This window comes from Piliocolobus tephrosceles, chromosome 21 (assembly GCF_002776525.5).
Source record: "Piliocolobus tephrosceles isolate RC106 chromosome 21, ASM277652v3, whole genome shotgun sequence".
NCBI lineage: Eukaryota > Metazoa > Chordata > Mammalia > Primates > Cercopithecidae > Piliocolobus > Piliocolobus tephrosceles.
In genome coordinates this window covers 45,328,491-45,355,638 of record NC_045454.1, presented here as the reverse complement: position 1 = coordinate 45,355,638, position 27,148 = coordinate 45,328,491, and the positions used below count along the sequence as shown (strand labels likewise).

At 50.3% G+C, this 27,148-nt stretch overlaps 1 protein-coding gene across 1 annotated transcript in view; it reads left to right on the top strand.

Moving 5' to 3' along the window:
* The window catches only part of ARHGEF18 (Rho/Rac guanine nucleotide exchange factor 18), a 97,002-nt gene that overhangs the window by 53,435 nt on the left and 16,419 nt on the right, over positions 1 to 27,148 (top strand). The window contains exons 11-14 of the mRNA XM_031934816.1: positions 21,531 to 21,669; positions 22,841 to 22,953; positions 23,100 to 23,240; positions 25,372 to 25,622. Coding sequence (XP_031790676.1) covers positions 21,531 to 21,669; positions 22,841 to 22,953; positions 23,100 to 23,240; positions 25,372 to 25,622 — 644 coding nt within the window. The remainder of the gene's footprint in view (positions 1 to 21,530; positions 21,670 to 22,840; positions 22,954 to 23,099; positions 23,241 to 25,371; positions 25,623 to 27,148) is intronic.

Genomic DNA, 27,148 nt, shown 5'->3' with positions numbered 1-27,148 from the left:
GCCTCGTCTCTACTAAAAATACAAAACGCAGCCAGATGTGGTGGCGAGCGCCTGTAATCCCGGCTGCTCGGGAGACCGAGGCACGATAATCACCTGAACCCAGGAGGTGGAAGTTACAGTGAGCTGAGATTGCGCCTTTGTGCTCCAGCCTGGGTGACAGAGTGAGACTCAGTCTCAATAAGAATAAAATGAAAAAGAAGATGGGGGCAGGCAGAAGGAGCAGCAGCCACAGGGGCCCAGTGGGGTGTGACATCTTTGGAGGAGGCCAGGGTGGGTGGAGCCAGGTGGCTCAGGAGAGGGGGAGAGTGAAGGCGGGTGGTAGCTGGTGAGGAGATGGCCTGGGTGGGGCCAGAGGTCCTGGACTTTCTGTAAGGGACCAGATGGTACACACTTTGAGCTTTCTGGGCCACATAAGGTCTCTGGTGCATACTTTTGCTTTACCAAAGCAGGTGCTGGATTTGGCCCTGGGGCCATAGTTAGCTCACCGCTCTTGCAGGTCACGGTAAAGACGGGTTCCTGGGGAAGACGGGAGCCATGGCAGGGCTTTGAGCAGAGGAGGGAAATGCCTGACTTGGTTGTTAGTGGAATCATTCTAGCAGTTACGGAGGAAGTGAGTGGTGGTACAAATAGTCAAGGATAGTATTTGCCTTGTGCCAGACAGCATTCCAGAATGTTCTTCATCACAGCCAACCCCCAGAGAGGGCATTACTGGCTTTTTGTGTTTGTGGGTTTTCGTTTTGAGGCAGGATCTCACTGTCACCCCGGCTGGAGTGCAGTGGCACAGTCACAGCTCACTGCAGCCTAGAACTCCTGGGCGCAAGCGATCCTCCTGCCTCAGCCCCCCGCGTAGCTGGGAGCACAGGCGTGCACCATGCTTGACTCATTTTTTATTTTTTGTAAAAATGGGGTTTTGCTGTGCTGCCCAGACTGGTCTCAAACTCCTGGGCTCAAGCAGTGTTCCCATTCTGTCAGTGGCCGGTGGCCACTCTGTCACCTTGCCACCTCAGCCTCCCAAAGTGCTGGGATTACAGGTGTGAGCCACTGTGCCCAGCCAGCGGGCACTACTATGATCCCCATCCTACAGATGGGGGAAACGGAGGCAAGGTGCTGTTAGGTCCCTCGCTCTGAATCTCGGAGGTAGGGGTGTGAGCCCGGGCAGCGTGGCTGCAATGTCTGTTCCTAGCACACCTGCCCTCGCTGCCCCGGCACATGTTGCTGATGGAGTCATCGGTGTGGATTCAAGGGGGAGAGAGGGAGGAGAGGAGGTGAAGGTGGCGCGCATTGACGGCTCTTTTGAGTTTCCACAAATACTTGTTTCCTGGAGAGTCTTTCCTTTCAGATGTCTGCTACTCCCCCTGGCACCTGTTCAATAAGCACCAGGGAATGGAAAGGCCTCTCCCTTCATTTCTGCATCGCAGGTGTGTCTGCTCTCCGGTCTTCAGCAGGCCCCTCACCCCAGGTGCACCCACACTCGGCCCCAGTACCCCAGATGTACCCACACTCGGCCTCTGTACCCCAGATGCACCCACACGCGGCCTCTGTACCCTGATGTATCCACACTTGGCCCCTGCACCCCAGGTGTGCCCACACTCGGCCTCTGCACCCTGGGTGTGCCCGCACTCAGCCCCCACATCCCGGGTGCGCCCACACTCAGCCCCTGCACCCTAGGTGTACCCACACTTGGCCCCCACACCCCAGATGCACCCACACTTGCCCCCTGCACCCCAGTGCACCCACACTCAGACCCTACAACCCAGATGTACCCACACTCAGTCCCCATACTCCAGGCGCACCTGCAGCTCCTTCGCCACAGCTTGGACAACCCATCCCACCATGAAGGGAACTCCCGGCCTCCAGCCTGTCTCAGAAGGACCCCTCTCTCCCTGCCCTTGCCTGCTGCAGGACAGGCACCGCCCTAGTCTTGCCCTCAAACCCACCCTCCTTCAAAACCCTTTTCCCTTGAAGGGTTTCCTTTTCTCCATCGAGCCACCCTAGCCTGAACCTCACAGAGGATCCTCCCACACACTCCAGACCTGCCGTCTCCAGCACTGAGTTGCGGAGGGCGTGTTACAGTCACTTGGGAAGGTGTCGGGCAGGGCGCTTTTCCCCAGGACAGACTTCTGAACCCCGAGCCCATGCAGGTGGCCCTTACCTCTTCTGCATCTGTGTTTTGAATACACACACTCCACCATAGGAAGCTGCCTGGAGGGTGCACCCACACTCGGCCTCTGTACCCCAGACACACCCACACTCGGGCTCTGTACCCCAGAAACACCCACACTCAGGCTCTGTACCCCAGATGTACTCACACTTGGCCCGCATGCCCCAGGTGTGCCCACACTCAGCCTCCACATCCACACCTGGCCGCTGCACCCCAGGTGCACCCACACTCAACCCCTGCACCCACACTCAGCCCTGATGATAGCCTCAGGCCAACTGAGCTCTCAGAGATTGGCAACTAATCAAAAAAGGCCAGCTATATATGTATTTTAGGGATGGGGTCTTGCTGTATTGTCCAGGCTGGTCTTGAACTCCTGGGCTCAAGTGATCCTCCTGCTGCAGCCTCCTAAATAGAGGTGGGACTGGGACTCCAGGTGTATGCCACCATGCCCAGCTGAGCAATTATTATTTTGAGACAGGGTCTTGCTCTGTTGCCCGGGCTGGAGTACAGTGGCGCAATCTTGACTCACTGCAACCTCCACCCACCCAATTCAAGTGATTCTCATGCCTCAGCCTCCTGAGTAGTAGCTGGGACTACAGGCGTGTGCCATCCCATTCAGCTAATTTTTATATTTCTAGTAGAGACAGGGTTTCACCACATTGCCCAGGCTGGTCTCAAACTCCCAACCTCAGGTGATCCTCCCACCTCAGCCTCCTGAAGTGCTGGGATTCCAGGCATGAGACCCTGCGCCCGGCCTGTTTGGCTTGTTTTTAAGTGACTTGCGTTTCAGTTTTTCCAGAGCATTTGACTCTTTCGTAGAAACACTCCACTGTTTTTTGCACCCATGCATTTATGAGTTTAGGTGGCGCTTTGTCACTCAAGTGCGTAACGGTGATGGCAGGCAGCGATGGCGCACACAGCCCTGGGAACAAACAGTAATGGCTCTGGATAAGCACAGTTTGCAGGCAGACAGCTGCAGAGGGCAAGTGGCCCTGCCCTGAGTCACACTTGTGGAGAGGAGACATTATAGCGTGAGCCTGTCTAACGTAAGAGTCTTAAGACGCTATCTGCTGTGCTGGTTCACCTGGGATGGATGGCAGACAGCTCTGTTCAAAACTGCTTTTTGTTTTTTTGTTTTTGTTTCAAAACAGTCTTGCTCTGTCGCCCAGGCTGGAGTGCAGTGGTGTGATGACGGCTCACTGCAGCCTCCACCTTCCAGGCTCAAGTGGTTCTTCTACCTCAGCCTCCTGAATAGCTGGGTCTACAGGCACGTCACACTACACCCAGCTAATTTTTGTATTTTTTGTAGGGACGGGGTCGCACTGTGTTGTCCAGGCTGGTCTCAAGCTCCTGGGCCCAAGCGATCTGCCCACCTCAGCCTCCAAATGCCGTTCCTCAGGAATTCTGTCTTTGACTACAGTCGACCCTTGAACAGCACGGGTTTCAGCTGCATGGGTCCAGTTACACACAGACTTTTTTTCAGTCAATACAGTCGGCCCTCTGCAGCCACAGGTTCTGCTTCTGCAACCAAAGGGGATCAAAAATACAGTGTTCTCAGGATGAAAACGTGCGGATTCGGAGGGCCGACTTTTCCCATATGCAGGACAACTATACCCTCCTCTTCTTTTCTGCTTCTGTACAGGGATTGCTCCCAAATAGATACCCCAGCCTTGGCCGGTTGCAATGGCTCACATCTGTAATCCCAGCACTTTGGGAGGCCAGGGCAGGTGGATCACCTGAGGTCAGGAGTTCAAGACCAGCCTGGCCAACATGGTGAAACCCCGTCTCTACTAAAATTACAAAAATTAGCCAGGCATGGTGGTGCACGCCTGTAATCCCAGCTACTTGGGAGGTTGAGACAGGAGGATCACTTGAACCCAGGAGGCAGAGGCTGCAGTGAGCTGAGATGGTACCACTGCACTCCAGCCTGGGCAACAGAGTGACACCCCTCCTCTAGATAGATAGATAGATAGATAGATAGATAGATAGATAGATAGATAGATAGATAGATAGATTAGATAGGTAGGTAGGTAGGTAGGTAGATAGATAGATAGATAGATAGATAGATAGATAGATAGATAGATAGATGATAGATAGATAGATAGATAGATAGATAGATAGATAGATAGATAGATAGATAGATATCCCCAGCCTTGATGATGACCCTGACTCCACGCATGTCTCAATAGCCTTCAGGACTTCTGAGCAGAGTGTCCTGGGTGGCATTTCAGACTGACCGTGTCTGCTAGGAGAGCTGTTGTTCTTTTTCCCACCTCTGTCCCCTTCTCCCTTCCTTCTTCCAGGTCCCACCTCAGTAGCCCAAACCAGACATCTTCGTCATCCTGGCCTCCTCCATCCGCGTCCGTGTTTACCAGGGCACCAAGCCCTGCTGGTTCTGCCTCTGACCTTCTATCCCGACTTTTCACCCTCTGCCTTCCTTAAGGACTTTGTCACCTCGCACTTAGGCTGCCAAACTGGTTCCCTGCCTCTGTCATCTGTCTGTCCCCATCTAATCATTTGCCTCTCCTATCACTGGTTACCTCTGTAATGCAGGTCTAATCATGCCTCTCCCTGCCTAAAACCTTCCCCTGGCTCCCATTTTGGAAGAGTGCCATAGGGCAGCATGTAAAATGCCACACATGCCACGCCCAGCCTGCCTTTAATCTTCATCTCCCACCACATTCTTCTGGCACTGCCTGCCTGCCCAGCTCCTGCGCATGGCTCCCCCCAGCCCCTTGTCCTATAACCACCTTCCCCATAATATGCCATCATCCCCCTGTTAATGCCTCTGCCCTTGCCCACTGTCCTCTCCTGGAATGACCTTCTCTCATCCTTCTTTCTTCTAATGACCTCCTATTCATCCCTCAAAACCCAGTGCAAAGGATCCCATGACCTTCTGCCTCCAGGCAAAATGACTCACCTTCCTCCTCAAGCCACCCCAGCTCCCACTATTGGCGATCCCATCATCCTTTGCTAACACATCACCTCCCGGATCACCTGGGCTCCTCTGGACTGGAGACCTCCTCTCAAACACCGCGTCATCAGTCCCACAACAAAATGTGTTCTAACTTCTTTTCTTTTCTTTTTCTTTTTGAGATGGAGTCTCACTGTGTCACCTAGGCTGGAGTGCAGTGGCATGATCTCAGCTCACTGCAGTCTTTGCCTCCCAGGTTCAAGCAATTCTCCGGCCTCAGCCTCCCAAGTAGCTGGGATTACAGGCGCACACCACCACACCCAGCTAGTTTTTGTATTTTTAGCAGAGATGGGGTTTCACCATGTTGGCCAGGCTGGTCTCAAACTCCTTATCTCAAGTGATCCGCCCATCTTGGCCTCCCAAAGTGCTGGGATTACAGGCATAAACCACCTCGCCCAGCTGTTTTAACTTTTCTAAACAGATGTGTAAATAATTTTTCTTTGGAAACATGGCTCATGGGTCATCAGTGACTGTCTGGCCAGCGCAGGGATTAACAGCCAGGAGGAGCTAAGCCCCAGTTCCTCCTCATTCCAGTGTGCTGGCGTTTCATGGATTATTACAGAGCCCATTTGCACGGTCCTGTCTGCATTCAGGAGAATGTGTACCACCTCACTCTAGCCTGGGTGACAGGGCACGAGACTCTATCTCAAAAAAAAAAAAAAAAAAAAGCATGTGGCAGAATAAGATTCAAACTCCTGTTCTACCTGATACCAGAGCCTGGGTTTTGGAAGAGAAATGTCATGTATCAAGATGCCCCTAATTCTACAGCCCCCACCCCCACACTTGGGAGAGGAAACAGAGGAAGTGGGTCTAGTATTAATAGAAGCAGGCTGTGTGTTCTAGTAGATCTAGTAGGAGTGGATCCAGAAGTAGATCTCATAGAAGCAAGCCATCTGAAAACTGACACCCTATTGATATGGGGTGGCATCAAAAATGGTGGCCATCCACCTTGAGGTTTTTACTTTATTTATTTATTTATGTATTTATGTATTTATTTATTTATTTTGAGATGGAGTCTTGCTCTTTTTGCCCAGGCTGGAGTGCAGTGGCACGATCTCGGCTCAGTGCTACCTCCACCTCCCAGGTTCAAGCAATTCTCCTTCCTCAGCCTCCCAAGTAGCTGTGATTGCAGGCATGCACTACCACGCCCGGCTAATGTTGTATATTCAGTAGAGACAGGGTTTCTCCATGTTGGTCAGGCTGGTCTCGAACTCCCGACCCCAGGTGATCCGCCCGCCCCAGCCTCCCAAAATGCTGGGATTACAAGCATGAGCCACCACACCAGGCTGGAGTTTCTTTCTTGAGCCAGATTTTCCTGCATGGTTACACTTACTAGCAGAGTCCTTGGGAAAAGCAGTTTGGTAATGCAAGTCTAAAATTCAGAAAGGATTTGTAACCTCTGCATCCAAAATCTCGTCTCACAGAGACTCATGTATGAAATTAGAATGCATCGAATGTCTAACAGCAGGGAAATGATTAAAGCAGTACTTACAAAGCCCGTAGCAATGTGAAATATTCGTGTGTTCCCTGCAACTATAACTGAACATATACACCCATGTCAATAAAGATGGGGGCATAGAGACATTTATAAGTGATGGTAAGAGTGCTGGTTGATTTTAATTTAATTTTAAATTTTAGTTCACTCTTGTACTATTCATCAAGAAGGCTCAGATTTAGGCCGGGTGCGGTGGCTCACGCCTGTAACCTCAGCACTTTGGGAGTCCAAGGCGGGCAGATCACGAGGTCAGGAGATCGAGACCATCCTGGTCAACATGGTGAAACTTTGTCTCTACTGAAAATACAAAAATTTGCCAGGCATGGTGGCAGGTACCTGTAATCCCAGCGACTCGGGAGGCTGAGGCAGGAGAATCGCTGGAACCTGAGAGGCGGAGGTTGCAGTGAGCTGAGATCGCGCCACTGCACTCCAGCCTGGTGACACGGCGAGACTCTATCCCCTACCCCCCCTCCCAAAAGGGCTCAAATTCAGGTAACAGTGCTATAGATGACATTTTTTCATGAGCCTTATCAGTATTTCATGAGAGCCATTTCTTATCAGCCAGGAATCTTTGCAGATGAAGGGTTTGTACCACATTTGTACTCTTTTAAGACCATAACATGCAGCCAACTGGTTTTATGCCCAAGAATGTTCCATTTTGTTCCCTTTTTTTTTTTTCTAATCCCCCTAAGGTGTCTCACCTAGAGCAGTTTGCCTTAGTTCTTATCTTTATTAAACAAGAGTAGGGCTCTGGCTTGGTCTTACACATTTAGAGAAATGCCTTCTATATCAATGGAAAAAAGCTGGGGATCTCCCCCTGCTCCCCTACAAAAAAACACAAACCTTTGGAGTTAAAGCTTATTAAGAATGGACCAGGCGCAGTGGTTCACGCCTGTAATCCCAGCACTTTGGGAGGCCGAGGCGGGCAGATCAGGAGGTCAGGAGATCGAGACCATCCTGGCTAACATAGTGAAACCCCGTCTCTACTAAAAATACAAAAAATTAGCTGGGCGTGGTGGCGGAGGCCTATAGTCCCAGCTACTCCGGAGGCTGAGGCAGGAGAGTGGTGTGAACCTGGGAGGCGAGCTTGCAGTGAGCTGAGATCACGCCACTGCACTCTAGCCTGGGCAACAGAGTGAAACTCTGTCTCAAAGAAAAAGAATCCCAGCAATTCGAGAGGCCAAGGTGGGCAGATCACGAGGTCAGGAGTTCAAGACCAGCCTGGCCAACATGGTGAAACTCCGTCTCTTCTAAAAATACAAAAATTAGCCGGGCATGGTGGTGGGCGCCTGTAATCCCAGCTACTTGGGAGGCTGAAGCAGGAGAATTGCTTAAACCTGGGAGGTGGAGATTGCAGTGAGCCGAGATCGCGCCACTGTACTCCAGCCTGGGTGACAGAGAGAGACTCCATCTCAAAAAAAAAAAAAAAAAATGCTTATTAAGAATAATGGGATGCCAGGCACAGTGGTTCATGCCTATAATCTCAGCACTTTGGGAGACCAAGGCAGGAGAATCGCTTGAGGTTAGCAGTTCAAGACCAGTCTGGGCAACATAGCAACACCCTGTCTCTACAAAAAACATAAAAATTAGCCAGGCATGGTGGTGTGTGCCTGTAGTCCCAGCTACTCAGGAGGCTGAGGCAGGAGGATTGCTGGAACTCAGGAGTTCGAGGCTACAGTGACCTATGAATGCACCACTGCACTCTAGCCTGGGCAACAGAGTGAGACCCTCTCTCAAAAAATAAAATAGGAAATTAGCCGGACTTGGTGGCACATGCCTGTAGTCCCAGCTACTTGGGAGGCTGAGGCAGGAGGATTGCTAGAGTCTAGGAGTTGGAGACTGCGGTGAACCATGATTGCACCACTGCACTCCAGCCTGGTCAACAGAGCAAGACCCTGTCTCAGAAAAGAAAAAAAGCACCAAAGAATGAGCCAGGCACGGTGGCTCATGCGTGTAATCCCAATGCTTTGGGAGGCTGAGGCGGGTGGATCACCTGAGGTCAGCAGTTTGAGACCAGCCTGGCAACATGACGAAACCCGTCTCTACTAAAAATACAAAAATTAGCCGGGCATGGTGGAGCGCGCCTGTCATCCCAGCTACTCGAGAGGCTGAGGCAGGAGAATTGCCTGAACCTGGGAGGCGGAAGTTGCAGTGAGCTGAGATTGCGCCACCACACTCCAGCCCGGGTGACAGAGTGTGACTCCGTCTCAAAAAAAAAAAAAAAAGAAAAAGAAAGCACCAAAGAATGATGAGAATTTACTCTTAGGCAGTATACCAGACACCTAATCGACATCTAGTGATTTGGGCACCAAAATCTAGCTCTCCGCCTGCCTTTCCCACCTCCACCTCAGTTTTCCCCTTATGCAAAATCATGTAATATTTTCCTATGTCACAGAAATGCTGCTGCCCTGGATGAGAGAACGTTTGCTCGGAATGGAACACTCCCACCAGGATAAAGGCCTTAGGATGTGGATATTTCCAGCTAGCAGCAAGTGTGTTTTGTACTGTGAGGCATCCCTTACTCTTAGGACGAGACTGGTCCCGGGGGAAAAACGGCTTCGATGGGTTGCCATAGAGAATGCGGTTTCTCACTGTGGACGCTTGAGTTCTTAGTTATGCAGTTATGCTGTCAAATATTCTAAAACCATAGGTTACCTCGCTGTGTTGAAAGGTTCTACAGAGCCTTCGGAATCTCAGAGAAAGTTAAGTTTGAATGATTGGGGTGGAGGAGCTTTGGGGTTAGAGATGACCCCGCCCTCCTTTTTCCCCCTCATAAGCTCGAGGTGGGGAAAACCCAAACCCCCACTGCAGGCAAGAAGGTGGTTCCGTCTGGCCTTTTTGCTGTCGCAGAACCTGCCAGGAAAGTCGCACACAGGATGTTTTAGGGCCCGATTCACCGCAGGCTTCTGGAGAGCCCCCAGTGAAGAAACGAGTCTCCCTAAGGTCAAATGTTGCCCCAGCAGCCTAACTTTTGCAAGCTGGGCCCAAGGGCAGGTATGTCTACCCAGTACCCTGGAGGGGGGATGTGTGTGGGCTTCATGTGTCCAGGCACTGTCCGGAAAAAAAAAAAAAAGGGCTGTCTTGGCCAGGCACAGTGGCTCTTGCTTGTAATCCTAGCACTTTGGGAGGCCAAAGTGGCAGGATTGCCTGAGCACAGGAAGGAATTCAACATGCCTGAGCAACATAGCGAGACGCTGTCTCTACAGAAAATACAAAAATCAGCCAAGTGTGGGAGTGCCTGCCTGTAGTTCCAGCTACTTGGGAGGTTGAGGTGGGAGGATCACTGCACTGGAGCCCGGGAGCTCAAGGCTGCAGTGAGCTATGATCACGCCACTGCACTCCAACCTGGATGACAGAGTGAGACCCTGTCTCTAAAAAAAAAAAAGGAAGGCCGGGCATGGTGGCTCATGCCTGTAATCCCAACACTTTGGGAGGCTGAGGCAGGCAGATTGCTTGAGCTCAGGAGCTCAAGACCAGCCTGGGAAACATGGTGAAATGCTGTCTCTACTAAAAATACAAAAATTAGCCAGGTGTGATGGCACACGCCTGTAATCCCAGCTACTTGGGAGGCTGAAGCACAAGAATTGCTTGAATCTGGGAGGCAGAGTCTGTATTGAGCCGAGATCACGCAACTGCACTCCAACCTGGATGACAGAGTGAGACTCTGTCTCAAAAAAGAAAAAAGAAAAAGAGAGAGAGAAAAAAATGAAAATCACCTCTCTTGTAAAGGAATAGAATAAGAATTTGTAACAGGTCAAACCTCTGGGCAAATATGTTCAGAACTTAAATAAACAGTGAGAAGAATAAGATGATAAAACCAGAAAGTAGCTCAACAGTTAATTCCTGCGGTCGTGTTGAGGATGTGTAAGGATTTTCGTGTTTATGTGAAACTGACTGGGGGTGGGTGGTAGCTAAGTCGAAGAGTCATACAAGTCCACTTAAGAAATAGCAGTGCTTAAAATGCATTTTTTTCAGGCAGTTTTTAACTCGATTTTCTTGGGTGAGTAACCCCTGGCTTTGCGAGGTAGTTTGTGTTCCCATCTGTCAGGCCAGGCACCCACCCACTTGGTTCCTGGTTGTAGCCTTCCTTCACCTTCCAGCAGAGCCTAGTTGACCCCACAGCCTGTTGCATGGATATTTTCTTTCTTCTGAAATGGACTCTCACTTCTCTCCCAGGCTGGAGTACAGTGGTACGATCATAGCTCACTGGAGCCTTGAACTACTGGCCTCAAATGACCTTCCCACCTTGGCCTTCTAAAGAGTTTTTTTTTTTTTTTTTTTTTTAAGTAGAACTTAAAATCCCGCCAAAGATAATGGCCCTGAAGGTGGCTGTTGTCTTTAATGGTTCAGGAGGCTGAGGCAGGAGGATCACTTGAGCCCAGGAGTTGGAGGCTACAGCGAGCTATGACCACGCCGCTGCACTCCAGCCTGGGCAACAGAGTGAGACTCCATCTCAAAAATAAATAAATAAAAATTTTAAGAAACAGGCAGAAGGCAGGACTGTGGCCGATTGGATTTCAAGGTGCAAGAGAAGTCATCGTCCCATAGGTGCCCCAAGCTGGGGTTCATGTCCCTGGCACTGAGGGAGGGCCCCACATCCATAAGAGGAGGCTCTAGAAGATCCCACAGGAGGGGCCCAGAGGGCAGTGGCATGCATGCCACAGAGAGGGCGCTGTCTCTGTGCCAGTGAGTTCTGGTTCTTTCTTAAGTCAGAGCACCCCGTGCATATGCCTTACCAAAAACTCTGTTGTGTTTAACAAGCCTCAGTGCGTCCTGGAAGTACTTTTTTTTTTTAAATTGATTCGTGCCTCAATAAACTTGTTTTTTTTTTTTTTTTTTTTAAGGAACCTATTGCTTGGGAATAATTTTCAATTTACAGAAAAGTTGCATAGATAGAAAAGAGAATATTCATGTAGCCCACACCCAGTTTCCCCTCACATTAATAACTGTTGACTAAACTCCCAGGCTTTATCCAAATTTCACTTATTTTTCTGCTCCAGAATCCAGCTCAGGCTACCACATTGCACTTGGTGGATTTAACTTTTGAGATACTTCCCTGTCTTTTTTTCTTTTCTTTAAAAGAGATGAAGGCCTGCTCTGTCACCCAGGCTGGAGTGCAGTGGCATAATCATGGCTCACTGCAGCCTTGAGGTCCCAGGCTCAAGCCATCCTTCTGCCTCAGCCTCCCGAGCACCCAGGACTACAGGCATACACTACCATGCCTGGCTAATTTTTTTTTTTTTTTTTTTTTTGAGAGATGAAATCTCACCATGTTGTCCAGGCTGATCTCAAACTCTTGACCTCAAGTGATCCTCCCGCCTCGGCCCCCCAAAGTGCTGGAATTATAGGCGTGAGCCACTGTACCCAAATGTACAGCTCCCAAAATTAACACAGGCTAGGCACGGTGTTGCCTGTAATCCCAGCACTTTGGGAGGCTGAGGTGGGAGACAGCTAAAGCCTGGAGTTCAAGATCAGCCTTGGTAACATAGGGAGACCCTGTGTCTACAAAAATATCTAAAAAATTAGCTGGGCATGGTGATATGCACCTAGAGTCCCAGCCACTTGGGAAGCTGAGGCCAGAAGACTGCTTGAGCCCAGGAATTCATAACTTTAGTAAGCTATGTCTGTGCCACTGTACTCCAGCCTGGATGACAGAGCGAGACCCTGTCTTCAAATAAATAAATAAATAAAATAGAACAATAATGCCCACATCCATAGACAATAAATAAATCAACCAACTAACCTCAACCTAAATGTTATACTTCATAACAAAAATGAATTCAAGCACTTTGTGAGGCCAAGGCAAGAGCATCACTTGAGTCCAGGAGTTCGAGACCAGCCTTGGCAACACAGCCAGATCCCATCTCTAAATTAGCCAGGAATGATAGCACACATCTGTGGTCCCAGCTACTCGGGAGGCTGAGGTGGGAGGATCACTCGAGACAAGGAGGTTGAGGCTGCAGTGAGCCGTGATAGTGCCTGTGCACTGTAGCCAGGGTGACAGAGTGAGACCCTGTTTCAAAACATACAAAGATAAAATAACAGTAGTACCTACTGTTGAGTCTTTGTGAGGACTGCAGGGCTTAAGAAATACTAAGTGAGGCCGGGCACGGTGGCTCACCCCTGTAATCCCAACACTTTAGGAGGCCAAGGTGGGCGGATCACTTGAGGTCAGGCATTTGAAACCAGCCTGGCCAACGTGGTGAAACCCTGTCTCTACTAAAAATATAAAAATTAGCCGGGCATGGATGTGGGTGGCTGTAATCCCAGCTACTCAGGATGCTGAGGCAGGAGAATCGCTTGAACCCGGGAGGTGGAGGTTGCAGTGAGTCAAGATCATGCCACTGCACTCCAGCCTGGATGACAAAGTGAGACTCCATCTCAAAAAAAAAAGAAAGAAAGAATTATTAGGTCCTCAGGACCCAACCTGGAATGCAAGAAGCACTCTATAAGTAGGACCTGTTGCTACGAATTACCACATTTTTAAAAAATGGTATTTTGGGGGTTTGACATGTAGTTTGGAGTAGGAGGCTTTTTGTTTTGTTTCTTGTTTGTGGATAGTACCAGGTTGGGGAGGAATATTCTGAGTCATACTTACCTTCTAAGCTGCAAGATGTCTTTTTAAATTTTTCTTTCTCCCCGGAGGTTTTTTTCTTCCTCCTACCTTTTTATTCTTTTTAATACTATCTTGCTTGTGTAACATCAAAATGAGGCAAGAAAGAGAAATCAATGAAGTCGCCTTCTCATCGATTTAGTCTATTCCCAGGTGGCTGAAAAGGCAGGAACTGTGAACTGAAAACTTCATCTGGCATCAGATTTTCTCTAATTGTCTCTCGAACACTCGCCGGTAAGCCAGTGCTTGCTAGAACTCTCTAGAGCCAGGTTGCACTCTCAGCCTAAAAGAAAAGTCTGGGCTGAAACAAAGAACAGAAGGATGGGTGGGGACAGAAAACCCTCCTAAATGTGAGAAAACAAGCCATGATTTTTGAGGCCAGGCCTTGAAACCGAGACGCTTGTCTGGTTCACTTGTTTCTTTCTTTTTTTTTTTTCTTTTCTTTTCACATACAGGGTCTCGCTACATCACTCAGGCTGGAGTACAGTGGTGCCATCATAGCTCACTGCAGTCTCGACATCCTGGACTCAAGGGATCCTCCTGCCTCAGCCTCCCAAAGTAGTCGGATTACAGACTTGAGCCACCACTCCCAGCCCCATGTGTTTCTTGTAGAGTCCTTTGCAGAAAACTGTGGAGACTTAAGGACCAGGGCCCAGCTGCCTTTAAAAGATGGTTGGGGTGCCTTTACAAGTGAGAGGCTATATAGGAATCTGCAATGTAGGCTTACAGATTGGCATTTCTGGGAGTCAGTGTGCCTCTAGATTATATATAAAAGACAATTTGAAACCAATTAAGACGGTCACTTAATATGTCATATCAGGGCCGGGTACAGTGGCTCATGTCTATAATCCCAGCACTTTGGGAAGCCAAAGTGGGAGGATCCCTTGAGGCCAGGTATTCAAGACCAGCCTGGGCAACATAATGAGACTCCCGTTGCTACAGAAAAATTTTAAATTAGCTGGGCATGGTGTCATGCACCTGTAATCCCAGCTACTCAGGAGGCTGAGGCCGGAGGGTCCTTTGAGCCCACGAATTGGAGGCTTCAGTGAGCTATGATCTTGCCACTGCACTCCAGCCTGGGTGATGGAGCGAGACTCTGTCTCTCTTAAAAAAAAAAAAAAAAAAAAAAGGCAGGCTGGGCTCAGTGGCTCACTCCTGTAATCCCAGCACTTTGGGAGGCCTAGGCAGGTGGATCACCTGAGGTCAGGAGTGTGAGACCAGCCTGGCCAACATGGCGAAACTCCATCTCTACTAAAAATACAAAAATTAGCTGGGTGTGGTTGGACGCGCGTGTAGTCCCAGTTACTGGGGAGGCTGAGGCAGGAGAATCACTTGAACCCGGGAGGCGGGGTTGCAGTAAGCCAAGATTGCACCACTGCAGGGAGGTGAAGATTGCAGTGAGCCAAGATTGTGCCACTACATTCCAGCCTGGGTGACAGATCAAGACTGTCTCAAAAAAAAAAAAAAGGTGTATCAGGATGTTCTTGAATATTACTTTGAATAGGCTAGTAACTACTCAGCCATTTTCATGTAATTTTTGGTGAGTCCTTTTCCTATAAGACCTAATGAGGAGTGTCCTTGGATATCAGAGGACAAAGCCTGTGACTTACAGGATTTATGAGAGACTGAGTCACAAAGGAAGCATAGAGGCACTAGAAAAAGTCTGGGGTCGGCCAGGCACGGTGGCTCACTCCTGTAATCCCAGCACTTTGGGAGGCTGAGGCAGCCAGATCACGAGGTCAGGAGATCGAGACCATCCTGGCTAACATGGTGAAACCCCGTCTCTACTAAAAATACAAAAAATTAGCCGGGCGTGGTGGCGGGCACCTGTAGTCCCAGCTACTCGGGAGGCTGAGGCAGGAGAATGGCGTGAACCTGGAAGGTGGAGCTTGCAGTAAGCCGAGATTGCACCACTGCACTCCAGCCTGGGTGACAGAGCGAGACTCCGTCTCAAAAATAAAAATAATTTAAGAAAAGTCTGGGCTCTTAGGCTGGGTGTGGTGGCTCAGGCCTGTAATCCCAACACTTTGGAAGGCTGAGGCGGGTGGATCACTTGAGGCCAGGAATTTGAGACCAGCCTGGCCAACATGGAGAAAAACCATCTTTACAAAACATACAAAAATAGCCAGACGTGGTGGTGGGCACCTGTAATTCCAGCTACTTGGGGAGCTGAGGCAGGAGAATCACTTGAACCCGGGAGGTGGAGGTTGCAGTGAGCCGAGATCACGCCACTGCACTCCAGCCTGGGTGACAGAGTGAGATCTGTCTCATAAAAAAGAAAAAGAAGGAAAGAAGAAGAAGAAGAAGAAAAGTATGGAATCTTTTGTCCTAGTAAAGTAATGCAGGTGGGATCCTGACACCTGTTACGGAAGCTTTGTCATCTAACTTGCTCAGAGATTGCTCTTGTTTTAGTGTTTTTTAAAAAAAAAAATTATAGAGACAGGGTCTCACTATGTTGCCCAGGCTGGTCTTGAACACCTAGCCTCAAGCGATCCTCCCACCTCAGCCTCCCAAAATTCTGGCATTACAGGTGTGAGCCACTGTGCCTGGCCAGAGACTACTCTTGAATTTATGAAATCAAGACAAAACCAGCTTTTAAAAATCACCCTGAGTTTGTTGCTGAGAATAGGGTATATTTTTCCCCCCTCAGGTCAGAACTGTTTTGATTTTCACCGTTCACTTCTTTCCATCCATCCTCCAGGTCCCCTTGCAGAAAGAGCTCTGCTGCATACAGTGGCCACAGCGGGCCAGGTGCTCGCCAATCGATCGCACCTCTCAGCAGTGGGCAGGAGGCGCTAATTAGACTCTGAGTAGCTTTTGCAGCTGCACAGAAAGTGCTGGACAGCACAAGCTGAACCCCAAGCGCCATGGCTGTCTGCTGTAGGAAAAACCGTAGCAGGAGATAAATATGTATCCCTGTCTCTCTCGGAGCCAAGAGCAGAGCGACTAATTCCCACCGTATGTTGAACTGCAAATCAGGTATCTTGCTCTCCTCCCGCAGAAGGAAGCCTGTCCATCACAGGTGTGAATTTGTTGGTTGAGCAGGTTTATTGACATGTAATTCACAGACCATACAATGCACCCATTAAAGAGTACAACCCAGGGGCTTTTAGTGTATTCACAGAGTCACCGCAATGGATCGTAGAACCCCAAAAAGAAACACCGTAGGCCAGGTGCGGGGGTTCACGCCTGTAATCCCAGCACTTTGGGAGGCCGAGGCAGGCAGATCACTTGAGGTCAAGAGTTCGAGACCAGCCTGGCCAACATGGTGAAACCCTGTCTCTACTAAAAATACAAAAATTAGCCGGGCAAGGTGGCGGGCGCCTGTAATCCCAGCTACTCAGGAGGCTGAGGCAGGAGAATCGCTTGAACCCCGGAGGTGGAGGTTGCAGTGAGCCGAGATCACCCCCACTGCTTTCCAGCCTGGGTGACAGAGCAAGACTCCGTCTCAAAAACAAAAAACAAAAAAAAAGGTGGCAGAAGATCTGAGGCTCTCCCATCCCTGGCAAGCAGACCCCTGGTCCCCGGGCAGCGCTCGTTTTAGGATACCTGGGATTTGTCTGAACCCAGTATGGTGAGACTCGCAGACCCAGAAATGACCATCGGAAAGGAGGAAGTTTGTATTCACAGTCCTCCGGAAGCAGGAGGCAGGGCACACCACACAGGGGCCACACGGGGGAGCACCAGGGTCGGTTGGGGAACGGGAAAATATGGACCGGAGTCTTCATTGTGGTTTCCTGGGGAACAAATGGACCAGGCAGGGTGAGCAGGCTCAGGACGGGACCCCGAGGTGATGAGGGCAGCGGGACCACGGCCAGGAGTGTGACAGCCCCATAAAGGAGGCAACTGGGGGTCTGAGCTCTGCATTGGCTGCAGACCGTTTACTATCTCTAGAAACTGGCCAGCCCTGGGAGGGGCTGTGCGTCCATGCTCAGCAAAGCCCCAAGAGGTCAAAGCATCACAAATACGGAATAAAAGGACATCATCAATGCAGCGGGTCTGTGGCAGGGCCAGTGACTCATGTCTTGACCCGTCAGCTATTTCAGCGGCTGCACGTGTTCCAGGAAGACTCTATTTATGACTGTCCACCTCTTATTCTATTTCATTTTATTTCATTTTTTTTAGAGTCTTGCTCTGTCACCCAGGCTGGAGTGCAGTGGGGCAATCATGGCTCACCACAGCCTCGAACCCCAGGGCTCAAGCGATTTTCCTACCTCAGCCTCCCAGGTAGCTGGACTCCTGGCACACACCAACATGCCTGCCTCATTTGTTGTTGTTGTTTTTTAAGAGACGAGATCTCACTATGTTGCCCAGGCTGGTCTCTAACCTGGTGTCTCCTGGTCATGACCTCAACATGTGAAAACTTCAGTGTCTTCTAAATCATGCAAGGAAGATTTACATCTGTTCCCATAGATTTAGCATTACCAATAGTTTATTAAAATTCTTTGGAATCAGCATTTCTTTCTTTCTTTCTTTCTTTTTTTTTGCCATCAACTTGATTTTGGGAATTGGCATTGCTTTACATGCTGTTTTTTTGTTTTGTTTTTGTTTTGTTTTGTTTTGTTTTGAGACAGGATCTTACTCTGTTACCCAGGCTGGAGTGCAGTGGCATGATCTCGGCTTACCACAACCTGTGCCTCCCAGGCTCAAGCGATTCTCCTGCCTCAGCCTCCTGAGTAGCTGGGATTACAGGTGTGCACCACCACCGCCAAGCTAATTTTTGTATTTTTAGTAGAGATAGGATTTCACCATGTTGGCCAGGCTGGTCTTGAACTCCTGACCTCAAATGATCCACCCCCCCCCCACCCTTGGCCTCCCAAAGTGCTGGGATTACAGGTGTGAGCCACCGTGCCTGGCCAGATGCTGTTTTTAGTGACTTTTTCTTCTATGGACTATTGTGCTAGAGCAGAATTCATCTGATTTCAGTCAGGACCTCAGTCCACAAGCAACCATGTGTCAGCCGAGCCAGGATGCTGCTGGGCAAAGGATACATCTCGGGGTTTGCAAAGGATACATCTCGGGGTTTAGGTCATAATTGTCAATCGTCTGGGTGGAGTTGTTGGACAGAAATGGCAGGAAATGCCTGTCCTGGACCGTGTCGCCTTTGGTTCAGGATTCCTGTTTTTTTACATAGGTGTTGCCTTGTGAGTTACGTCGTCAACTGCTTTGTCTCCTATAATAATAGGAATTGTTAGTCACGTATTATCATGACGTCAGAATGTTTCTGGCCACTGAACAAATGTCATCCTTGCTTTGCTGGGCCGTGGAAAGAATGCACAGCTACTGAGTATGTGTGCAATGTGCTGTTACACAGCTTAGTGGCTCATGTCTTAATCGGCGAGAATTCTTGGCTCCTCTGCCAGAAAATCTCTAACACACACCCACTTGCACGTTAACAATCACCTTCAATTTACAGCTAAATTAAAAGTTGCTCAGAGGTCGGGTGCGGTGGCTTAAGCCTGTAATCCCAGCACTTTGGGAGGCCGAGGCGGGCGGATCACCTGAAGTCGGGAGTTCGAGACCAGCCTGACCAACATGGAGAAATTCTGTCTCTACTAAAAATACAAAATTAGCCTGGTGTGGTGGTGGGGAGCCTGTAATCCCAGCCACTCGGGAGGCTGAGGCAGGAGAATCACTTGAACCCGGGAGGCAGAGGTTGCGGTGAGCCGAGATGGCGCCACTGCACTCCAGCCCGGGGAACAAGAGCGGAAATCAAAAAAAAAAAAAACAAAAATACAAAGAAGTTGTTCAGAATGCTGAATCCTCTCCCAGGAGAGCTGCTGTGAGTACATTTTCCACTAGGGCAAGCTCTGCCCACCCCATGGTTTATAACTCCATGTTCCCAAGAAAGAGACTTCCAGCTGCTCTCTTCCTGTCACATAGACAAACCAGTGGTATGTCACTACCTAGGAGCCAGGAGGCCACTGGACAGATTAGATTTCTTTTTTTTTTTTTTTCTTTTCTCAGATGGAGTCTCACTGGTGGTGTCCAGGCTGGAGTGCAGTGGCATGATGTCGGCTCACTGCAACCTCTGCCTCCTGGGTTTAAGCGATTCTCCTGCCTCAGCTTCCCGAGTAGCTGGAATTACAGTTGTTCCCCACCATGCCCAGCTAATTTTGTATTTTTAGTAGAGATGGGGTTTCATCATGTTGGCCAGGCTGGTCTCAAACTCCTGACCTCAGGTGATCCACCTGCCTCGGCCTTCCAAAGTGCTGGGATTATAGGCATGAGCCACTGTACCCGGCCTGACAGATCAGATTTCTATTTTTCTTCTCTCTTCTCTTCTCTTCTCTTTTTTCCCCTCCCTTCTCTTCCCCTCCCCTCCCCTCTTCTCTTCTTTTCGAGACAGTCTCGCTCTGTCGCCTGGGCTAGAGTGCAGTGGCGCGATCATAGCTCACTGCAGCCTTGAACTCCTGGGCTCAAGAGATCCTACTGCCTCAGCCTCCCGAGTAGCTGGGACTACAGGTGTGTGCCACTGTGCCCAGCTAATTTTTTATTTTGTGTAGAAACGGGGTCTTGCTATGTTTCCCAGGCTGGTTTTGAACTCCTGGCCTCAAACGATCCTTCCACCTCTACCTTCCAAAGTGCTAGGATTACAGGCATGTGCCACGACGCCCAGCCCAGATTTCTTTTTAATGCTACTCTTTACCTGGGCAGAGTTTGAAGATACAATTTTATAAAATGTAAGAATAAACTAGCCAAGTAGCCCATCTCAACTACACTTGTCAAATAGGAGGGGAAAACTGAACCTAATGAATGATAGTTGAGCTTTATTTATTTTATTTTATTTTATTTTATTTTATTTTATTTTATTTTATTTTATTTTATTTTTGAGGCAGAGTCTCACTCTGTCACCCAGGCTGGAGTGCAGTGGCACGATCTCCACTCACTGCAACCTCTGCCTCCCGGGTTCAAGCAATTCTCTGCCTCAGCCTCCTGAGTAGCTGGGATTACAGGCATCTGCCACCACGCCCTTCTGATTTTTATATTATTATTATTATTATTTAGTAGAGACGGGGTTTCACCATCTTGGTCAGGCTGGTCTTAAACTCCCGAACTTCTGATCCACCCACCTTGACTTCCCAAAGTGCTGGGATTACAGGTGTGAGCCACCGCGCCTGGCCACAGTTGAGCTTTATTAAGAGTTGCATCTTGGGAGGCCCAAAGCAGGAGGACCACTTGAAGCCAGGAGTTCAAGACCAGCCTGGGCAACATAGTGAGACCCCCATCTCTCTACAAGAAAATATTTTTAAATTATACAGCACACCTATAATCCCAGCTACTCAGGAGACTGAGGCAGAAGGATTGCTTGAGCCTAGGAGTTTAAGGCTGCAGTAAGCTGTGGTCGGCCACTGCACTCCAGCCTGAGCTAGAGTGAGACTGTCTCTAAAAATAATAATAATTAATTAAAAGAGTTGCATCTTTCCGTGAGTAGGTGAGCTTATCCACGGGCACATGTATCCTATGATCTGAACCCTTAAATTAATGAACAGGTGGGTGTAGACAACTGTTTGCAGCCCCTGTTGATGTTGGATTGGTTTATAATCACCGTATGGAACAGAAGTGGAGCCTTAGGTCCGCTTCGACGGTAGAATTCTCTTCGAGTCCTGATGACCAGGGGCAGCTAAACACCGTGTCCTGCCATCTCTGGGTCTTAGAGTCACCCTAACATCTGATCTCAGATTAATTATCATCATGTGCGAGGTTTTAGCATGAAGCGCGCCAGGCGCACAGTTTCATGATCTTAGACTATTTACAGCAAACTGAAACAGCTCACTTGGTTTTTACACCCTGCAAAGACCAAGGGAGAGCCTAGAGGGTTTTTTTTTTTTTTTCCTGTTTTATTCTATCAAAGCAGCAAATACTGTGCAATTTCCACAGTAAATGGTCACAGTGGGGACCAATATCCTGCCCTCCAGACCCGCTGCTTCAGCCAATACAGCAAGGGAAGACGCAGCTCTGTTTTCTAGAAGGATCCCACCGAGGCATAAAAACGGCGCAGCCCAGCCTGGCACCGCGCCGGGTCCCGGAGCCCCGGGCGCGAACATGGGGAATGCTCACTCCAAAAGCGGGGACAGGCACGGCACGCTCCCCGGCCGCCCCGAGCTGTCTTTTTACGGCTCTTTCCCCAGGAAATGGAGCGAGAACGTCTTCTTGGATAACGAGCTGCTGACCTCCAAGATCCTGTCGGTGCTGCGGCCGCAGTCGGAGCGGGGCTTCCGCGCGGGCGACCTCCGCTACCCAACCCACTTTCTCAGCACCAACTCTGTCCTTGCCTCTGTCACAGCCTCGCTCAAGGAGAACCCCCGGGGCACCCTCCTGTCCGATGGCAGCCCGGCCCTGTCCAGGAATGTCGGTATGACGGTCTCTCAGAAAGGGGGTCCCCAGCCAACACCGAGCCCGGCTGGCCCTGGGACGCAACTCGGGTAAGCCAGAGCCCCCTCTCTGCCCTCGGGTGGGTGGCGTTCCCTGGGGAGCTGTTGACAGCCTCTCCAGAGAGAGACCCCAACTTAGATCTGTGTGAATCCACGCGGCAGCCCATGTGCCAAGCAGAGAAATTCCCATTAACGCTTGCTTCCGGGATCCACGCCTTTTTGCAAAAACGATGTGTCCCGGGGTGTATTCGATGTGACCTGGGGTGTATTCGATGTGTCCCGGGGTGTGTTCGACCCCTGGTGGAGCCAGTTTGCCTAGTGGCCTCAAGGGATCCTTGGACTTGCTCCTTAGGCCAGGCTCCTTACTCAAGGTGATGCTCAAAGTCCTGCTGGGTGTGTGTGGGGGTGGCATCCCATGATCTGTCCCTTACCTTGTTTTATAGGACTTCAAAGTGGTTCCCTTGATAATGCCTGCAGCGGTGTCCGAGTACAAAGTGATGCTAGAAGCTGATATGTTTGTGGTGGCTATTCCATGAGTTCGTGGGAAAGGGAATAGATTATCTTTTTCCTCTGAGTAAGGACTGCCCTCCCACCCGTGACCATGAAGCCATCTCCACTTAACTCCTGGTAGACAGGATCCTAGGGGCCCCAAGTGGGCTCCAGTGGTCTGTCAAGGACGCTGCAATCCACACCCCATTAGAATGTAACTAAACATTGAAGGAAGTTACTGTGGAAGAAATCCTGATGTGACATTGACAGATAATCTCCCCCGCCTCCGGCTTTTTTTTTTTCTATAGACAAGAGTCTCACTCTGTCGCCTAGGCTGGAGTTCAGTGGCGCAATCTCAGCTCACTGCAGCCTCCACCTCCAGGATTCAAGTGATTCGCCTGCCTCAGCCTCCCAAGTAGCTGGGATTACAGGCACCTGCCACCACGCCCGGCTAATTTTTGTAATTTTAGTAGAGACAGGGTTTTGCCATGTTGGGCGAGCTGGTCTCGAACTCCTAACCTCAAGTGATCTGCCTGACTGTGGCCTCCCAAAGTCTGGGATTACAGGCATGAGACACTGCACCCAGCAAATCTCCCAATTTTAAAAAAATGATCTGTAGACAAAGTTGAGGCTTCTGTGAAAATCTGGAGAGTTCTCGGAGAGTATGGAATCGGATGTGCGTATGTGTTTAATTCACTTTTCTAAAACAATTGTTTTTATTGTTTGCACTCAGACCAATCACAGGAGAGATGGATGAAGCCGATTCTCTGTTTTTAAAACTTAAGCAGACAGCCGATGACTCTCTGTCCCTCACAACTTCGAACGCCGAGTCCATTTTTGTAGAAGGTATGGTCATCGCCGTTCTCTCGCGGCTGCCACACAGTCCCTGTCCCTCCTGGGAAGAGCTGAGGCCCGTGTCAGCACATCCACCAGAGGGAATCCGGGTGACATGGCTCTGGGCCCCCAGCAGCCGCCCTTCACTCTTCTCTCAGATCCCTACGCCGCCTCTCTGAGGAGTGAGATTGAGTCAGACGGCCACGAGTTTGAAGCTGAGTCCTGGAGCCTCGCCGTGGAGCCCGCCTATGCCAAGAAGCAAAAGAGGGAGGTGGTGAAGAGACAAGATGTCCTTTACGGTGAGGAGTCCACAGGCCTGTGCCACCACGCCGGCCCTCCACTCTCTTCTCTGCTCCTTCCCTCCTCCCTCCCTCCCTCCCTCCCTCCCTCCCTCCCTCCCTTCCTTCCTTCCTTCCTTGTCTTTGTCTTTCTCTCTTTCCCTCTTTTGTTCTTTCTCTCTTTATTTATTTATTTTTCTTTTTTGAGACAGAGTCTCTCTCTATTGCCCAGGCTGGAGTACAGTGAGACAATCAGAGCTCACCGCAGCCTCGACCTGGGCTCAAGCAATCCTCCCACCTTAGCCTCCCCAGTAGCTGGGACCACACTGCACCTGGCGGATTTTTTTATTTTCTGTAGAGACGGGGGTCTCACCATGTTGCCCAGGCTGGTCTCAATCTCCTGAGCTCAAGTGACCCGCCCACCTGGGCCTCCCAAAGTATTGGGATTATAGGCGTGAGCCACGGTGCCTGGCCTCCCTCTTTCTCTCTCCTCCCTTGGTGCAGCCCTTCCTCCCATGCCAGGGAAGAGACGGTCGGAGAGGATTTTGTTAGAATACGTCCCTGTGGACGCATCTGGCTGAAAGCCCAGATCCATCTTCTTCCCTTGTTTTGTGCTGTCTTAGCCTGTATAGGCAGCTCTCATAGAACACCATACACAGGGTGGCTTAGAAGCCACAGAAGTTTATTGCTCACAGTTCTAGAGGCTGGGGCGTCTAAGATCAAGGCAGCGGCAGACTTAGTGTCCATGGAGGCCCCATTTCCTGGCTTCCTGATGGTGGCATCTGGCTGTGTCCTCACAAGGTCTTCATGGTCTTTCTCAGGTCTTTTTTTTTTTTTTCTTTTTTTGGAGACAGGGTCTCACTCTGTCACCCAGGCTGGATGCAGTGATGCCATCTCAGCTCACTGCAGCCTCCACCTCCCAGGTTTAAGCAATTGTCCTGCCTCAGCCTCCTGAGTAGCTGGGATGACAGTGCCTGCTACCATGCCCAGCTAATTTCTTTTTTTTTGAGATGGAGTCTCACTCTGTCGCCCAGGCCAGAGTGTAGTGGTTCCATCTTGGCTCACTGCAACCCCCACCTCCCGGGTTCAAGCAGTTCTCCTGCCTCAGCCTCCTGAGTAGCTGGGATTATAGGTGCCCACCACCATGCCCGGCTATTTTTTGTATTTTTAGTAGAGACAGTGTTTCACCATGTTGGCCAGGCTGGTCTTGAACTCCTGACCTCATGATCTGCTCACCTCAGCCTCCCAAAATGCTAGGATTACAGGCATCAGCCACCGTGCCTGGCCATGCCCGGCTAATTTTTTTATTTTTTGGTAGAGACAGGGTTTCGCTGTGTTGGCCAGGCTGGTCTCCAACTCCTGACCTCAAGTGATCTGCTCACCTCAGCCTCCCAGAGTGCTGGGATTACAGGCATGAGCCACCACCCCCAGTCTTCAGGTCCTTTCCTAAGGGCACTAGTCCCACCATGAGGTTCTCTCCCCTTCTGACCTCATCACCTTCCAAGGGCCACACCTCCTGATACTATCACCTTGGGGGTTTGAATTTCAACATACGAATTTTGGGGGACGCAAACATCTTGTTCATTGCCATCTAGGTCTCGTCAGGGACACACACAGATGTGACGTGTGAGTTTTGACAGCCATAGGAGTGTTCCTCAGAACACTCTTCTTTCTAAAAACAGACTTGATAGCTGGGCCTGGTGGTGCGCACCTGTAATCCCAGCTACTTGGGAGTCTGAGGCAGGAGAATCGCTTGAACCCAGGAGGCAGAGGTTGCAGTGAGCTGAGACTGCACCACTGCACTCCAGCCTGGGTGACAGAGCAAGACTCCATCTCAAAAAAAACAAAAAACAAAAAAACAAAAACCACACGGACTTAAAATGTTGTCCGTTGGGTTGACACTGGGCCCAAAACCCTCCTGCGATGGGGAGGTCCCAGGGCCGTCTCCTTCCCCTGCTCCTTTAGGCTGGGACCCCATGCAGCATGCTAAACCCTGGACGCGCTGGAAGTAAGAAAGACCCCAAAGGCACAAGGTCTTAGGCAGAGAACTCTCAGAAGCCAGTTCAGCACGCGAAGGGCAGGTAGCACCCACGACTGCCCAGCGGGGCCGTGGAGCCAGCGTGGCTAAGTCCTGCTGTCCGTGTCGCTGCAGAGCTGATGCAGACGGAGGTGCACCACGTGCGGACTCTCAAGATCATGCTGAAGGTGTACTCCAGGGCCCTGCAAGAGGAGCTGCAGTTCAGCAGCAAGGCCATTGGCCGCCTCTTCCCATGTGCTGACGACCTGCTGGAGACGCACAGCCATTTCCTCGCTCGGCTCAAGGAGCGCCGCCAGGAGTCCCTGGAGGAGGGCAGCGACCGGAATTATGTCATCCAGAAAATCGGCGACCTCCTGGTTCAGCAGGTGGGTGCAGCCGTGTTCATCTCAACAGTCTTCAAAGCCTCTGCCCTGTCTCTGTTCCTTTCTTCTTTTTTTCTGAGATAGCATCTTGCTGTGTCGCCCAGGCTGGAGTGCAGTGGTGCAGTTACAGCTCAATGCAGCCTCAACCTCCCAGGCTCAGGTGATCCTCCCACCTCAGCCTCCCGAGTTGCAGGGACTACAGCTGTGCACCACCATGCTCAGCTAATTTTTTATTTTTTGTAGAGATGGGGTCTCACTATATGGCCCAGGCTGCTCTTGAACTCCTGAGCTCCAGTGATCCTCCTGCCTCAGCCTTCCAAGTAGCCAGGACTCCAGGGAACACCACGCCTGGCTAATTTTTTGTTTTTTGTAGAGACGGGGTCTCGCTTTGTTGGCCAGGCTGGTCTCAAATTCCTGGCCTCAAGCAATCCTCCCTCCTCGGCCTCCCAAAGTGCAGGGATCACAAGCATGAGCCATTGTGCCGGCCTATTCCTTTGAATAATAAAACGAGAGTGGCTCCTGTTTGTTGAGTACCCGCTCCCCTGAGGACACACAGTTCTGGGCCCCTGATAGCGATGCCTGCAGTTCATATTCTAGAAACACAGAGGCCTCAATTAGCCAGTGTCCCTGGCTGAACACTATTCGGTGTTACATTCTTCTATGCTCGTTTGGTTGGTTGGTTTTTGTTTTTTGGTTCAAATCACTTATGCTTTCAACCGTTCAAAGTATGCCTGTTGACTGATGCAGTGGCCCACACCTGTAATCCCAGCGCTTTGGGAGGCCAGGCAGGTGAATTGCTCGAGCCTAGGAGTTCCAGACCAGCCTGGACAACATAGCAAGACCCCATGTCTACAAAACGTGAACATAAATTAGCCAGCTGTGGTGGCGTATAGCTGTAGTCCCAGCTACTCAGGAGGCTGAGGTGGGAGGATTGCTTGAGCATGGGAGGTCAAGGCTGCAGTGAGCTATGATCATGCCACTGCCCTGCAGCCTGGACAACAGAGCAAGACCCCATGTCGGGGGGGAGGGGGGAAGCAGGGAAGCATACCTGTGGACCAGCACCATCCATGGTAGTGGTATTAACCCCAAACAATCACCCTAGGCCAAGATTTACCCAGGGGAGCTGTGCCCCTCATGTGACCTCAAACTATTTGCTCAAAGCATCCTGGGCCAACTAATTAGAAGAATACTCCTTTTGCTTTTTGTTTCTTTTTTTTGAGATGAAGTCTCGTCCTATTGTCCAGGCTGGAGTGCAGTGGCGTGATGTCAGCTCACTGCAACCTCCACCTCCCAGGTTCAAGCAATTCTCATGCCTCAGCCTCCCGAGTAGCTGGGATTACAGGTGCACACCACCACACCTGGCTAATTTTTTTGTATTTTTAGTAAAGACAGGGTTTCACCATGTTGGCCAGGCTGGTCTCGAACTCTTGACCTCAAGTGATCCGCCTGTCTCAGTCTCCCAAACTGCTGGGATTACGTGTGTGAGCCACTGCGCCCAGCCTGCTTTTTATGTTTCTAATGTCCTTTGG